Consider the following 12516-nt stretch of genomic DNA (forward strand, 5'->3'; position numbering starts at 1 on the left):
CCGGGACATGGCATCACAGTATGGTAAGGGGCGTAACATTTCCGTGACACGCTTGAGGTATTCGGCCAATCATAATGCACTGGATAGCTGGCCAATCAGAGCCCACCTCGCTTTTTTAGAACGATGAGCTTTGTAAAAATCGATGCGTTTCAGAAAGGCGGGGCATAGAGGAGAAACAATAATGTACATTATATGGAAAATAATGTTTTTTTTAACCTTAAACCGCATAAACACATTGCATTACACCAAATACACAAAATAATGTTCTTTTTAGCAACGTCATATGACCCCTTTAAAGAGGTTCAGGTCAGTAAAAAAGGCAAAACTGACTCCTGTCAGGAGAGGGAGCCAGAGCTGTGTTCATGATTTTTCTTTTTGTTTTTTAAACGCATTATGCGGCCACGTGATGGTCAACATATCTTTACGTAGTGTTTCATCAACACTTTCACCTTTATGGATGTGCTAACTTTATGATGTTTCTGTCAAGTCATTGTGATCAGGAGCATATTTGTTTATGGTCATAATAAAGAAGTACTTTTCAACTTAATGTTTTGCATAATGTGCACGCTCATTCCCATTCATCTTATCAAAATGTAATTGTATGTAATTTGATAGTTCAAACTCAAGATGTTCGTTTTGGAAGGCTATCATACCCTCATGCAAATGTTTTATGAGAACAGCTCTTCACTTCTGTCTGATGATGTCGAAAAGCATGAGGAAGGTCTTGTTTGTTTATAACATCCTATTTAGGTCACACTGTATCTCAGATGAGGGCCGTCCGTATGAAAGACTCAGCTGAAGAACTCAGTCAGAAGGATTAATTTAATTAGTGCACCGTTGACACTGACACAGGGAGGAGGGGAGACCATTGTTTTATACTGCCGCTCAGTACAGGACCACATTCCAGTGATGGAGCGAGAGCGTTGGCATAGATGATACGGGATAAGCATCTGTGAGAGTTTGAATGCAGCTGGGAGGAGTCTGACCAGGAGGAGGAGACCGTGTGCAAACAAACCAGACCTCCTGCTCAGCAGTTCCAGCCCTATTACTCTGACAGCAGCCTTTATCCTGTCTATACTTTCTCTCTGCCACTCATTCACTTAATTTCCTTGTGGTCACTGTTGGAGTTCTGCGCACTTGGGAGACGAACAAAGGCAGGTAGGACAGCTGGTTTCTTCTAGGTGTCTGGATCAGGTGAGATTATTCTCTTGTGGTCCATTTGCGCAAAACAATATAAATGTTATGGATTTAGGTCTTTTTGACCTCTTTCTTGCTCTCCGTCACGTAGTGACTGTTGTAAATGGATAATAAAATAGCAAACACAAGGACACTCACAAGGTTTAATTCTCCAGTCCGTTAAATAGGCCAGTCTGTAAATATTTAATTTAATATTTAACCTGTTTTAGTGTAGAAATGACCGCAGTTGGAGTGACTCTGTTTGCTCAGTTCTGCTTTTAGCTGAATATAATTGTGTTTCGGGCAATCATTTGTTTTTTTTGCACCTTTGCGAAAGCACAATAATTGTTATAGAGAATAAAACATTCAAATAGGCCTCGTTCGTGAAACATGACAATGAAGTGTTTGCTAAAGCATTCATGCATAAATTGTTGAAGCAATATAGTGTGACAATTCATGTATGCATGGTTTTAATGCACGATTATACAGAAAATAATTTAATGAATGAGACCCAAAGCCAGTGACGTGAATGAGAAGGAATCTGTTTGTGTGTCTTTTCTGCAAAACCCAGCGTGAAGCCATTTTGAAAACCAAAATACAGCAAGTCAATGACATGTTCCCGCTGAATCATGCTGTCTGCTCTGATCACAACAAACTCCTGTAGGTCAAGGGAAAGCATTCAGTAGGGGTAACAGAAACCCGATGTGTGGGACATTTTTGTCTTGTGAGTTGCCCCACCCCTTTATCCCCTTCCTGTCCCTCTGTCTGTTCTGTACGTAACACAGAGTTGACCTTCAGGGTGTCTGTGTCACACGGCACAGCAAAGATTCTTGAGATGGCTTGATGTGATGTAATTTGACTCCTGTTGTTCTGGTACAGACAAACCGCTACCAAAGCAGTGTGCCCCTGTCTGTATATCAGTAGGTGCTGAGAGCGGAGCTTGAGCCACTTCAGGTCGCATCACCCGGCACATCGCACAGCCCGGCTTCTTACGTAACTACATTTTACAGGCGATGTGCTGCTCTCATCACACAAACAGAGGCCATACGCCACCCCCACACACTCCAGAGATGAAGAACAGAAATAAATCTGATAAATCCTCCTATGAATCAGCTGGAGCAAGGCTGTCCCAGTTTGACTGCCTCCAAACTATTCACAGTGCTAGTTGAGATGGTGACCTGTATGCTTGACATCCTGTGGGAGATCCAGAAGAATCTTTCACCTAAGTATCCTAAGTTGGTTTGAATGTAGTTTAATAATCTAAAGGTTGCATGATGCAGTGGGCAAACTGGTCGTCTAAATATCAGCAGACGCAGTTCAGCATTCACAGGCGAATGGTACAGTATGTGGAAATCTACTTGTATGGTGCACCCGCAACAGACAAGATATGTTTATCTTTGGTGCGGATGCCTTAACAGTAGAAACTGCCATACAAGTGTGTAAAATGTTGTATATATTGTCTAGAAGGTTACAGTGATTCTAATGCAGAATGTATCCGCATCGACATTTATGCACATTACCATTCAAAAGTTTGGGATCAGTACGATTTTTAAAATAAAATTAATACTTTTATTTAGCGATTGCTCAAAAGTGACAGTAAAGACATTTATGATGTGACAAAAGGTCTCTGTTTCACATAAATGCTGTTCCTAAAATATTTAACAAAAATTCGAGTTAAATTGTAATATATTTCACAATATTACTGTTGTACTGTATTTTTGATCAAAAAATGTAGCCTCAGTGAGCATATAGGAGACTTCTTTCAATAACATGTATAGTATGGTAAGTACCTGCAGTATACACAAGCATTTACAAACAATAAAACCCTTAGAATAATATCACTCCTATTTTATTTTACACAAACGGTCAAGATGTCAGGGGTGAAAAATAATAAATAACCTTAGATTGCACCACTGAAGCAGGTGTTTCTGTTGATGGCATAGAGGAGTGTTTCTAGTAAAAGGCACATCATAGCTACCGTTTCATTTGACGTCATTCAGCTGAGCCGTTATTCGGCATTATTGATCATACTCGCGCTGTCCGTGTCATCAAAGTTGCGCTGGTAACGTACTGTCGAATGGAAGCGATGCTTGTTTTTCTGGTATAAGATGAAGGGGACAGCCGCGAAGATGCAGATGAGTACAATGATGAAGAAGATCAAAGCCACAGGGCTACCTGGATCTGCACATGCAATATTTATGCCATAATGTTACATTTATGCAAGATTTATTTGCAAAATCATAAATTTTCTGTATTTTCAATAATGTTTATTCATCAAATATTTTAATAATAATATTATAATTACTTTATATATACACACACACACACACACTTTATTGAACTGTACTAGCATATGTTTAGTATATACATTAGTTCACATACTTTAGTAGCACAGTATTACCAAATGGTTACCACTCCACAGGTTGTATGCTCTGCACCCTATCTTCAATATTTCTTCTTTGAATGCGTAAGCATTTGAGTTTGGCAGGCTTGCATGAGTTTTTGTCTTCAGGGGAGGGTGGGTACATGTACTTAAGGTGGAGTGGTGTATAGGCACCCAAAGCTCACCTAAGAGAACACGCCTTAAAGCATAACTTCATTTTTAGATAGTCTAAAAAATGTTAGTCTCTGGATAGGAAAGCAAGCCTAATCTTGCAGGAAACATCTATCTTACTCCAACGTTTCAAAAAGGTATTGTCAATTTGGACTATGTACATAGGATTTTTGTTATTTTAAGTTTACTTCATAACCATACTAATTAATGCTCGAGTCTATAGAGCCTAGAAAGCTTGGATTTCACAGTATTTTTTTTTCTTGGGTTTATTTAATCAGCTTAAAAAAGATTTTTGAGAGCAAATGCAACTATTAATGTCAACTAAAAATAATGTCATGCATATAAATAGGTGTCTTTACTTGCCACAAATAATTTTGTGTATTACTTTCATTAGAATTATGGTGTATGCATCTGTAAATCAAGCATAATATGTGCAGTGCTACGCAGCACATTATTTATTATACACTATCGTTCGAAGATTTGGGGCTGGTACAATTTTTATTTTTATTTTTTTTGGAAAATGAATGCTTTTATTTATGTTAAGTAACAAGTATAATCTCAACCCCAAACTTTTGTCTTTACTGACATAACCTGTTGTTTGTTGTGTTTACCATGCAGATTTAAGAAAATTACATTTGTCTTCATATATGGTTATTTCATTGGTTTTGGTTTCCAGGTTTCTTTGGAAACTCTCTAAAGTCATAAAACTATTTAGGCCTAGTTATTTTTTTTAGGATACACGTGATGGTTATCTATATATGATTGTAAGTAATACTGTATATAAGGCACTGTTGCATTCTACTGGTTGTGTGCTTATGGTGCTCTCTCTGTTGGCCATTAGAGGTTAATCCAGATGCTGGGCTCTAATGTGTTTTTGAAAGCATTGGTGTGAGACAGGATTACATGTGAAACTAGATGCATGTGCACTGTGGTGGATTACTGAAATCTAAAAAAGACCAGAAAAGGCACAGGGAGCAGAACACTGTCCTTTAAGATGAGTAAGCAAGAGGCAGTCTATTAAGTTTGCTTAATCCAAATGAGCCAAACTGACATATTTACAGACAATGAGTTCAAATTCAAATAGGCTCGTTTTGCATGCTTGACCTAGTTGTGGTAGACATTCAGAGCCCTGTGGCTTATGCAGACACCACAGCTGTATGGTGATGTCATTGTGTGGGTGACAGAGGAAGATAAAGTCATGCCTCTAGATAGGAGGGACAGTACATGAATACAGATGGAGAGTGGGTTAAAACACTTCCTGTTGAGGTCTTACTTTGAAAGTTGCCCTCAGGTCTGTCTTTGTGGATTTGTAAAGAAGAAGCTTCATTCAAGTAATTTTAGAAAATAAGAACCAATCAACACTCTTTTCAACTTGACTTGCTGTATCTCTATGTCTGTAGTCTTTTTAAACAGTTTTTACGCAAGAACCAGGAGAACTGAATAAAAGCATCAGCGAAATACACTAAAATGCAGCTAGTATAAGCTAACATCATATTCAGTCAATAGCTGTCCATCATTGATACTTTGCATTTTAAAGTTGATCTTGTTTAGTCAACTATGAAGTAGTTTTAAATTTATTATTATAGCTGTATTACTCTCACACTCCACTGGGTGGCAAAAGAAATTCAGTGACAAATGATCCCGTCATGAAAAATTCTGCTTACTGTACTAAAGAAGACATACTGCAATAATTGTATTATTTGAAAGTCTGTGTATTTGTGTGTGTGTGTATCTACATAAATATTATATATAGATACACACATATACACTGTATATAATATATATTATATACATATATATGTGTGTCTATGTGTGTGACACACACTTTAACACACACTTTAAAAAACTCACTTTATTTTACATGCATTTTATTTGAACAAGTTACTCTACCTTTCAAAATTTTGGGGTTGGTATGATTTTTTTGTTTGTTTTGATTAAAGCTTACACTCAAAATTGCATTTATTTGATTAAATGCAATAAAAATTGTAGTATTGTAAAATATTGTTACAATTTAAAATAATAAATATTGTTACAATGTAAAATAAAAATAACTAATTTCAATTTTAATATAGACTGTATGACAGTGTCATTTATTCCTGTGATGGCAAATTTTAAGTAGCCATTGTCAGAGTGACACATCTTTACTCTGTTCATTTTGATCAATTTATTGCACCCTTAATAAATTTCTTTAAAAAAAAAAAATCAAACTGACTCCAAACCTTTGAATGGTAGTGCACTTTTTGAAAAAATAAAATAAAAATAATAATAATAAAAATAATTTTGCAAATCAGTTTTGGTGTTTTACTGACTATAAATGTTTCTGAAATTATTAAAACAAGATGTCTAACATGTAATTTGATGTCAGTCGTATGAGAAGAACATAATCCTTTTTTTAATTCATTTTATTCATTCTTTTTTAGGTCTTTTGGTGTACTTCATGCTTCTTTTAGGCACATTTATTTGTGAAGGTTATCAGTTGTGGATCTCCATGAGAATGGTTTGCAGACACAATCAGGAAGACCTTATAAAGAAATACACACAGTTAAAAACAAAAAAACATATTACATGTTTTTGTTGTGGTGGGAAAGAGATTAGACATTTGGAGTTCCCACAGAAGGAAATGCGTACATTGGCTTACCACAGTTTTTAAATGAAACATAAAACATTTGTTCTCATGACTCAAACCTTGCCAAAACCGTTATTTTCTACGTCAGAGGTCTTTAACTCAGCTCCTGGGAACCCACTATCCTGCAGAGTTTAATCAAACCCACCTGAAGCACCTAATCGAGCTTCTGGATTGCTTGAAAATACATAAGCAAGTGTTGGAAATTAACTTTGCAGGACAACAAGTCCTTCATTGAAACATTTCTCATTTATAGAAGAATAGAGTAGAATAGAAATAATAGAATATTTGTATTTGGAATATAAAACAATGAATGGACCAACTGATTGATTTTCCACTCCTTATATTACAGGGCACTGTGTTCAGCCTGGATGAAGCTGAGGACCCTGGCGTGATCATAGCCGAGGACAGTAACGACATCTACATCCTGTCAGGTGAACAGGCCTCGGATCAGCTGAGCCCTCCTGCTTCACTACTGACTCTTGGAGATAGCAGTGGGCCAGCTTCCTGGCAGACAGAGAGTCTTCCAGTGTCTCTGACAGGACACGAGTCTTGGGCGCAGGTTGGCATGATGGACCCAGAAGACGCCAAGAGTCTGGACAGCGCCGAAGGAGTTGCGTTAGTCGAGGAGCAAAGCGAGAACAACTCCTCGAACTCTGACATCGTCCACGTGGAGCGTGAAGATGCCGAACTTCTAGAAGAAGGTGGGGAGACGGTGGAGGAAGGGGAGCTGCAGAGTAGCGTACTTAGCGTGCTGGGCAGTGAAAGCGAACTCGCTGCTGTCCGAGAAGAAGCACCAACCGCAGAGCCAGTGCAAACCACAACTAAGCCAACTGTGGAAGAGATCCCTCCACCTCCAGCATCAGAACAAGAGCGCCCAGTCGCCCCTGCTGCTGCCTTGTTCCCCGTGCCTGAGCCTGAGCCTGAGCCTGAACTTCAGTCTCAGCCTGTTCCAGCTCCTGTGGAGCCACAATCATCTCCCCCACCTGATCTAGAACCCGAAGTGGTCCAAGCAACCCTGGAGCAGGAGATACTTTCAGAGGTGGATCTGAAGGCCTCCTCCCCGGCCCACGACCTCCCTGTTCCGACCCCTCCTGAGGTGCAGACGAATTCAGTGCCACAGCCCGAGTCCTCTGACCTCCCTGTGCTGCTATACAGCGGTGCTGCCCTGGTGGCCATCGCTGCAGTATTGGCTTTTGGAGCGCTGGCCTACAGGAAGAAGTAGAAAGTCTGTGACTGTCCCTGACCTCACTGTATCTCTTGCCCTAACGGAAGCCCTGTGGGTCACAGTGCTGCACTTTATGGGAAAACGACTCCTCTTATGTGTCATACCATTTTATTTTCTGTTCTCGTTGCTTTTATTTGTTGGCTTAGTCCAGCTTAATGACTGGAGAGGAACTTACAGGTGAAGTCAGGTTTCTTTTGTGCTGTATTAGTAAACATAGTAGTGATTGGTTCACTAGGCTGTTACCTAGGTTCCTGGTTCCAAAAGGAACATCAAGGCTTCTGATTCAGAAGAAGTAAGTTAATTTGTGTTAGTGAAGCATGTTTATTCTCGTATATAAATATTTGATTTAATGAAGTTAGGTTTGATTTTTAAACGCAAGCTTGTGTGTGCGTGATTATGATTTTATCTTATCAGACATTAAATATTAAAGTGCAAATCTTTATGGGCTGTGCTCCTTAGATGGATTGTGTGACTGATATTCTCCCAAAATATATCAGTACTTGTACAAGATTACTCGCAACAACCGAAAGCAAAGTATCCATGCATTCTTGATTCATTTAGACATTCATATTAACCATCTTTAGTGTATATTTTGAATAAATTAGGCTTGCATGAATCCTTTTGTTTGAATTCCCCCTTTTAAAAGTAGAAGCCTAGGTCACAGCCTCAAATGGGAAACCCCTTCTCTTTGACCGATACAATTTGTTTAAGGGATTGTCATTTCTAAATGTACAGCAATTCGCTATAATGTGAACATTTGTTGTGTTAGGTACAAAACATGTTTGTAAAAACTCGTAAAAATACTACACCAGCAGAGTCAATATTGCCATGGCGACAGGGCACAGTTGACTGAATTTATCTCAACGTCAGGAAGCGGAAGATAATGCTAGATGAAAAGTCATATTTAGTTTTTTAATATGATGTTTCTAAGTGTGCATTTTGTAATTAAATGTCCCTAATTCTGGGTCAGAAGCAATTTCAATAAAATCTTGTGAAATATTAAAATGAGTATATAATGAAACGTTAAACTTGTGGTTTAATCTTAAACCACCATGATTTAGAAACATCCAAATGGGTTTTGTAATTCTAGAGTAAAAAGTGATTTGCTGTGTTCGGTAACATTAACTGTCTATTGCTCAAATCAAGTGCTGACTTCAGGTTTGGGGGACCAGAATGTCTCTTAAATGTCTTCTGAGCCACACAGATCAGTCATCGGTCCTTTGCAGTTTTTCTTTTGTCTCCTCAAACTTAGTATTTTCTGTCTTCTCTGTCTCTGATTTACACCTTGCCTGTACCTTGTGCTGTTGTTTGTCCTTGAAAGCTAAAAAGGCCTGCACAGCACAGCCTTGTCACCCTCCTTTCCCTGTTATGTGCCTATCCAAGAGACCCTGGTCAAAACAACAGAAAATGTAAGCAGAAGTCACACGTACAGGCAGGATCCACCCGTTTTGTCTGAGAAAACGACAAGTGATGTTTTTTTGCATCACAGATGGACAAAAGCTGTGAAATAAATCTGTATTCCATCAAGGGTTAACCTTGTGGTTTGTGTCCTCATTTAAGCATTAATTTTATCTTGAAGAAACATTGCTTAAAATTAAAAAAAAGACATGCCAACGCTAAGATGGAAACTAAGTTTGCTTCCTCTATTTTGTACTGATATGAGTCAGATTTGTTGCAATACAAATGAGACAATTGATCATGTGATATTCTTTACAGACTGAATGAGAAGAGATCAAGAGTTTATGAGATTGAAGGAGATCAAAAAGTTGTCAGAGAAGAGAATGCATATATTTTTTCACAAATTTGGTTTAATGCATAGTTTCCAATTTAATCATGATATTATTTTTCCATGGCAGGTAAAGAAACAATCAAATGCCTAACAAGACCATAAAACTTAACATGGCCAAAGTGCCAAAAAAAAGTGAATCACAGACCGTATTACAAGTGAATATATAGAAAAAAAGGAAACGTTTTCAGAAAAAAAATATATTCCATAAGTAATTGCTAGCGTTTCAATCTTGACTATCACGTTAAGCAAATAATATACATTTGTCTTTACAGGCAAAGATTTCAAATGTATCATTTATCTATACACATATATTCACATTGCATACATGAATAACTGGAACACAGAGCTCATCAGTGGGATCTGTGTGGTAAGAAATACTGCACCACTGTGCCGTAAAGACCAAACAAAAATTGAGGCACATGTTCACAAACAGTCTTCATAAGCACAAAAGTGAAGGCCATCTCCACAAGTTCCTTCTTAAACTCTTTGGCACCTGCCACCTGGTGAAATAAGGCCTGCACTCCATCAGACAGATGTCCGCCCCAAAACTGTGAATGTTTAAGGAATATTGTAAATGGTGTTTCCAGTTTTAAGGAGCAACCATTAGTGTATATGTATAATTAGTTAGTTTGCAATACAGCAATTTGTCTCACCTGCTCTTGAGATCTGTATAGTTTATTGGTCAAACTGTCAGCAGCTTGGGACAGGACTCTGTGCTCAAGCAGGTCTGCAATTCTGATCAACTCTGCAGCCATTTCCCTCGCTGCCTGAGCCTCTTCAGCATTGACTGAGATGGAGAGATACAGTAGCAGCATTAACAGACACAGACAACGACAAATATATATAGTACTTTTTATATAACTAATAATTAGGCATGCAAAATTTATCAGTGCCAGCCAACTTTGTATATTTAAGGTGACAGTCCACCCAAAAATTACATTCTGTCATTTACTCACCCTCATGTCATCCCAAACCTGTATGACTGACTTTCTTCTGTGAAACACAAAAGAAGATATTTTGAAGAATGTTGGTAACCAAACGGTTTCGGTTCCCATTGACTTCTATTTTTTGACCATACAGTGGAAGTCGGTGGGAAGTGAAACTGTTTGTTTACCAACATTCTTCAAAATATCTACTTTTGTGTTTCACAGACAAAAAAAAAATCAGTCACACAGTTTTGGAGAGACATTAAGGGAAGTAAATTGTGACAGAATGTTTACTATCCCTTTAATTGTGGGCACTCATTTCCTATTTTTATATTTTAGATAACTTTTGCTGTCATCTAGCCCTAATTTGAAGGTATAGCGCTAGATTACAAGAAATATTTAGCATTTTTTAAAGTTCTTTCCATACAAATGATGTGAGCTTGACAAAAAATAATAATAATAATAAGTATGTTTTAATTAAATTAGATAAAATATCAGGTATTTATAATCAGTTATTAGCAATAATGTGAAAATAATCATTGGCTTATTGGTATTAATTAAGGAGCACCTTTAATTAAAATAAGAGGAAATAATATACCTGGTAGTTGAGGCTGAACTTGATTCTGAAATTCATGTAGAAGTTCTCTGTAGCTGACTGAGAAACTGTGTCCATCCGCTTGTAATTCCTCGTCACTCTCAATATAATTGTGATTTGTAGGCAGCTTTAACTGTTCATCAAGATAATCAAGCTCTATTTGAAGCTGGCTATTTTGGCAGCCTTTTTGCTTAAGGAAGGAAAGGAGCACCAGGGAAGTGTCTGGAAAACTGTCAAGGTTTCTGTTGCAGTCCATTGCACAAACCCAAACCCGTACAATGCCTCATACAGGTGCACTGCAATTCAAGAAAAACACAAAAGCAATTCGTTTCAATATCATGATAATATTAAAAGAAATGAGTCACTGCCACTGTTTTGCAATTTGCATGCCCTTGGTCAGATAACGATTTACAAGACTGTACATGGCCTGATCAACATATTTAAATATATTAAATACTTTACCATAGATACAAATTTATACTATGCAGTATGTCTGTGTCTAGTTAACCATATTTAGGGGATAAACGTGAACCCAGAAGTGAGCTACACCTGACAAAACCTACTTTTGGGGACATCCTTGATTGTAAAAACTATTAAAAAAATAAAGGATTTTACATTTGTAAACATGCATAAAGTTTTCTGTTAGGCAAACTCTTTTAACCCATGACTTTAGCGTTGCTAACGCTATGCTCCACTGTCTAAGCTACAGGAATAGCTGTATGTAATACATAACATATAAATGTATTACAGCTGTATAAAAAAAAAACTATATCTATCGATCTATAGACTGCTATATAGCTAAATAAACGTAATCGTAAATAAAGTTCGTCCGTGGTTGTACGACTGTAGGAGTTCGTAAAATGAAATATGCCAGCTCTCAAAAACCAGCTAATTAGCAGCTGATAATATTAACTGTTTATTAGCCAACATTGCTAGCTAACATGATTGTGATTGGGGGTAATTTATACACGTTTAAATGACGCTCAGAAGACAGATTTAACCGTTTACAGTGAGTTTGGGTCACCGGTTTTTGCAGAATAGAGATCGGTTTTAAAAAAAGATTCTCAGATCAAAACAAAGTAAGATAAATCTGCAGTCCAAGGTAATCTCTAGGGACCACACAAATGACACCTAGATGAAGCTCAATGATTAATGCAGTTAAAATATAAAATACTAGCCAGAGGTAGAGCACTTCTGAACATTACAGGAAACGTCAGTCAAACTGAGGGAAGCGTGAAATATTAATCTATAATCTGGGTAAATATAACAATAAACATGTTATTGAATGTTTATATTTAAAGAAATTGCATTAACTGTCGTAACACTATCCACAGAAACTATGATAAACACTTGCTAGGCTACGATCTAGTAGCAAAAGTACCGGTGGTGTAACTTTCTAATTTAATACTACACTGAATATTATTTATTCTCCTTTGAGGCACACTGTCAACTGTACTTACTTTCCAGTGAAAAAACAAACATTCGTTACTTACGTAGACTTCAAGTCAAAACATCACATAATAGCGAACACTGTCGCCTGATAAACAAACACAAATGTGCTACGAGTCTTGAGAGAAGAATCCCCCGCCTTCCTGCGTCACCCAGGATGACGCTTCACAGAAAGG

General features: G+C 37.6%; 1 protein-coding gene across 2 annotated transcripts in view; it reads left to right on the top strand.

The window, feature by feature from the left end:
- Positions 1 to 9192, top strand: part of LOC107738690 (bcl-2-like protein 13) — a 19312-nt gene extending 10120 nt beyond the window's left edge. For both annotated transcript variants that reach the window (XM_016550482.1, XM_016550480.1), the window contains exon 7: positions 6706 to 9192. In XM_016550482.1, coding sequence (XP_016405968.1) covers positions 6706 to 7578 — 873 coding nt within the window. In that variant the 3' untranslated portion in view covers positions 7579 to 9192. The remainder of the gene's footprint in view (positions 1 to 6705) is intronic.
- The last annotated feature ends 3324 nt before the right edge of the window (positions 9193 to 12516 follow it).

This window comes from Sinocyclocheilus rhinocerous, unplaced genomic scaffold, assembly GCF_001515625.1.
Source record: "Sinocyclocheilus rhinocerous isolate Xijiao unplaced genomic scaffold, SAMN03320098_v1.1 scaffold1938, whole genome shotgun sequence".
NCBI lineage: Eukaryota > Metazoa > Chordata > Actinopteri > Cypriniformes > Cyprinidae > Sinocyclocheilus > Sinocyclocheilus rhinocerous.